Source organism: Nicotiana sylvestris, chromosome 6 (assembly GCF_000393655.2).
Source record: "Nicotiana sylvestris chromosome 6, ASM39365v2, whole genome shotgun sequence".
Taxonomy (NCBI): domain Eukaryota; kingdom Viridiplantae; phylum Streptophyta; class Magnoliopsida; order Solanales; family Solanaceae; genus Nicotiana; species Nicotiana sylvestris.
Genome location: NC_091062.1, coordinates 182,772,362 through 182,775,436, shown reverse-complemented (window position 1 = coordinate 182,775,436; position 3,075 = coordinate 182,772,362). Strand labels below are relative to the sequence as shown.

At 46.7% G+C, this 3,075-nt stretch overlaps 1 protein-coding gene across 1 annotated transcript; it reads right to left on the bottom strand.

Annotated features, from left to right (window-relative positions):
• Positions 1-1,196: 1,196 nt before the first annotated feature.
• On the bottom strand, positions 1,197-1,961 carry LOC138871776 (uncharacterized). The gene has a single exon (XM_070149676.1). It carries the CDS (start codon positions 1,959-1,961, stop codon positions 1,197-1,199), a length of 765 nt encoding a protein of 254 aa, XP_070005777.1.
• Positions 1,962-3,075: the final 1,114 nt, after the last annotated feature.

Genomic DNA, 3,075 nt, shown 5'->3' with positions numbered 1-3,075 from the left:
GTCCGCAAGGCGAACTCCCAAACTAGCCAACTGGTGAACCTCCCTGGCCAACGGCCTCTGATAGGCCTCCAAATGAGCTAAACTTCCCATGGATTTTCAATTATGTGCATCTGCCACAACATTAGCCTTTCCCGGGTGATAGAGAATATCAATGTCATAGTCCTTGAGTAACTCTAGCTATCTTCTTTGCCTCAGATTCAACTCTTTCTGCTTGAAAATATATTGAAGGCTCTTATGATCTGTAAATACATCCACATGGACCCCATACAAATAATGTCGCCAAATCTTTAGCGCAAACACCACTGCTGCCAGCTCTAAGTCATGGGTTGGATAGTTCTTCTCATGATTCATGAGTTTCCTAGAAGTATAGGTTATAACCTTGCCGTGTTGCATTAACACACACCCAAGCCCGACTCTCAAAACATCGCAATACACTACAAACCCCTCTGTACCCTCTAGCAGGGGTAGCACCGGTGTTGTCATCAATCTTGACTTCAATTCTTGGAAACTCTTATCACAAGCATCGGACCACTGGAATTTAACTACTTTCTGTGTCAATTTAGTCAATGGAGAGGTGAGAGTAGAAAACCCCTCCACAAACCTCCTGTAGTACCCAGCCAAGCCTAAGAAACTGCGAATCTCAGTTGGAGTGGTAGGTCTAGGCCAATTCTTCACTGCTGCAATCTTTTGAGGATCGACCAGAACTCCTTCCCTGGAAATGACATGGCCCAAGAACGCAACAGATTCAAGACAGAATTCACATTTCAAAAATTTTGCATACAATTGATGTTGCTGAAGAGTCTGCAAAACTGCCCTGAGATGGGCAGCATGGTCCTCCCGACTTCGGGAATACACGAGGATATCCTCAATAAACACTATCGCAAAGGAGTCTAGAAAGGGCTTGAAGACTCGATTCATAAGATCCATGAAAGATGTCGAGGCATTTGTCAGCCCAAAAGACATTACCATAAATTCAAAGTACCCATACCGAGTTCTGAAGGTTGTTTTTGGAATATCCTCCTCCCTTATCTTCAATTGATGGTACCCGGACCGCAAGTCAATCTTTGAGAAACATGTAGCACCTTGCAATTTATCAAATAAATCATCTATTCTTGGCAGAGGGTATTTGTTTTTTATTGTGACCTTGTTGAGTTTCTGGTAGTCAATATACATCCGCAGCAATCCATCTTTCTTTCTTACAAACAAGACCGGTGCGCCCTATGGTGAACACTCGGCCGAATAAAACCCTTCTCTAGCAAATACTTCAATTGCTCCTTTAGCTCTTTCAATTCTGTCGGTGCCACTCTGTAAGGTGGAATGGATATAGGTTGCATGCCTGGTATCACATCGATCCCTAAATCAATCTCCCTGTCCGGTGGAATCCCAGGGAGTTCATCTAGAAAGACGTCCGGAAATTCATTCACCACTAGTACAGAATCAAGGTTAAGCACCTCTGCATTGGTGTCCGTGACCCAAACTAGATGATAGATACACCCCTTCTTGATCATCTTCGCGGCCTTAAGATAGGAAATAAACTGACCTCTAGGCACTACATTATCTCCCTTCCATTCAATAATGGGCTCATTAGGAAATTCAAGCCTAATGGTTCTAGTCCGGCAATCAAGTTTGGCAAAGCATGAATAAAGCCAATCCATTCCCATTATAACAACAAAGTCGACCATACCTAACTCAATATGATCGGCCACGGTATCCCTACTCCGTACCATAACAACACATCCCTTATAAACCTGAGCAACTATAATAGACTCACCAACTGGGGTAGACACCAAAAAGGGCTCATGAAGCTGATCCGGCTCTATCCCGAATCCCATAGAAACAAAAGGGGTAACATAGGACAAGGTGGAACCAAGGTCAATAAGTGCATACACATCATGAGATTGCACAGTCAGAATACTTGTAACAACATCTGGAGAAGCCTCAGCAGTCTGGCGACCAGTCATGGCATAAAATTAACTGGGTCCTCCTGAACTTTGCGCACCACCCCTAGCTTCACCACGCCCTACGGGTGTTGGGGTACCTCGAGCTGGAGAGGGGGGATGAGGATGTAGCAGCTGCTGGACCGGGTGGCTGAGCTGTGCCCCCACCCGCTCCCTGGTGGGGTACACGAGAATGTCTCTGAATATGACCCTTCATCCCACATCCATAGTATATAGGTAACTCCATATAGCAAATTCCCGAGTGCATCTTCCCACACCTAGGGCACGGGGACCTCTGCTGCTGTTGGAACCTCCCTCCTGACCGACCCCACTGATGGGATCCCCTGTTGCCCTGACCGGGCCTGAAACGACTCTACTGCTACTGGCTGGGCCCTGATGGAGGTGACCTGGCTGAAGACTGTGCAACAGACTGGGAAGGCCCTGATGATCCTCCCCTGAAAGCTGATCTTCCCCCACCTAGTGACTATCCCATGTTGCCTGTAGACTGGGCCTTGTTGTTACCCTCGCTCTCCATTCTGTTCGTTAATTTATGGTTCTCTGTGACTTGAGAAAATGCTACCATCTTCCCATAATTCATGTCGGAATTCAATGCAGCTGTAGAAGCCTCACTAATTGTCAAAGAATTAAGGCCCTGAACAAACCGATGCACCCTGGCTTCCATTGTGGGCAACATATGAATGGCATACTTGGACAAGCGAGCAAACTCCATGTGGTACTCCCACACGCTTCTGTTACCTTGCCTCAAATTCTCAAATTTTGTTGCCCGGGCTGCCCTTGTCTCAGGGGGCAGGAAATGATCAATGAAGGCATCAGCAAACTCGCTCTACCTCGCCGGAGATCTTCCCTCCCCACGGGAATCTTCCCACAACTCAAACCATGAATAGGTCATCCCTTTCAGACGGTACACAGCCAACTCTACTCCCTCTATCTTAGTCGTACGCATAACCCTGAGGGTTTTGTGCATCTCATCAATAAAATCCTGAGGGTCTTCTTCTGGATTGGCACCCGTAAACACTGGAGGGTCTAACTGAAGAAATCTCTTCACCCTAGAACTAGTAGAACTCCCTTGCTGGCTGGATGAACTGGGCGCAACATTTGACCTCTAGGCCTGAAAGGC

What these genes read in the sequence shown, in the direction of transcription:
- LOC138871776 (XM_070149676.1), bottom strand. Translation starts at nt 1,961, where the DNA reads ATGACTGGTCGCCAGACTGCTGAGGCTTCTCCAGATGTTGTTACAAGT.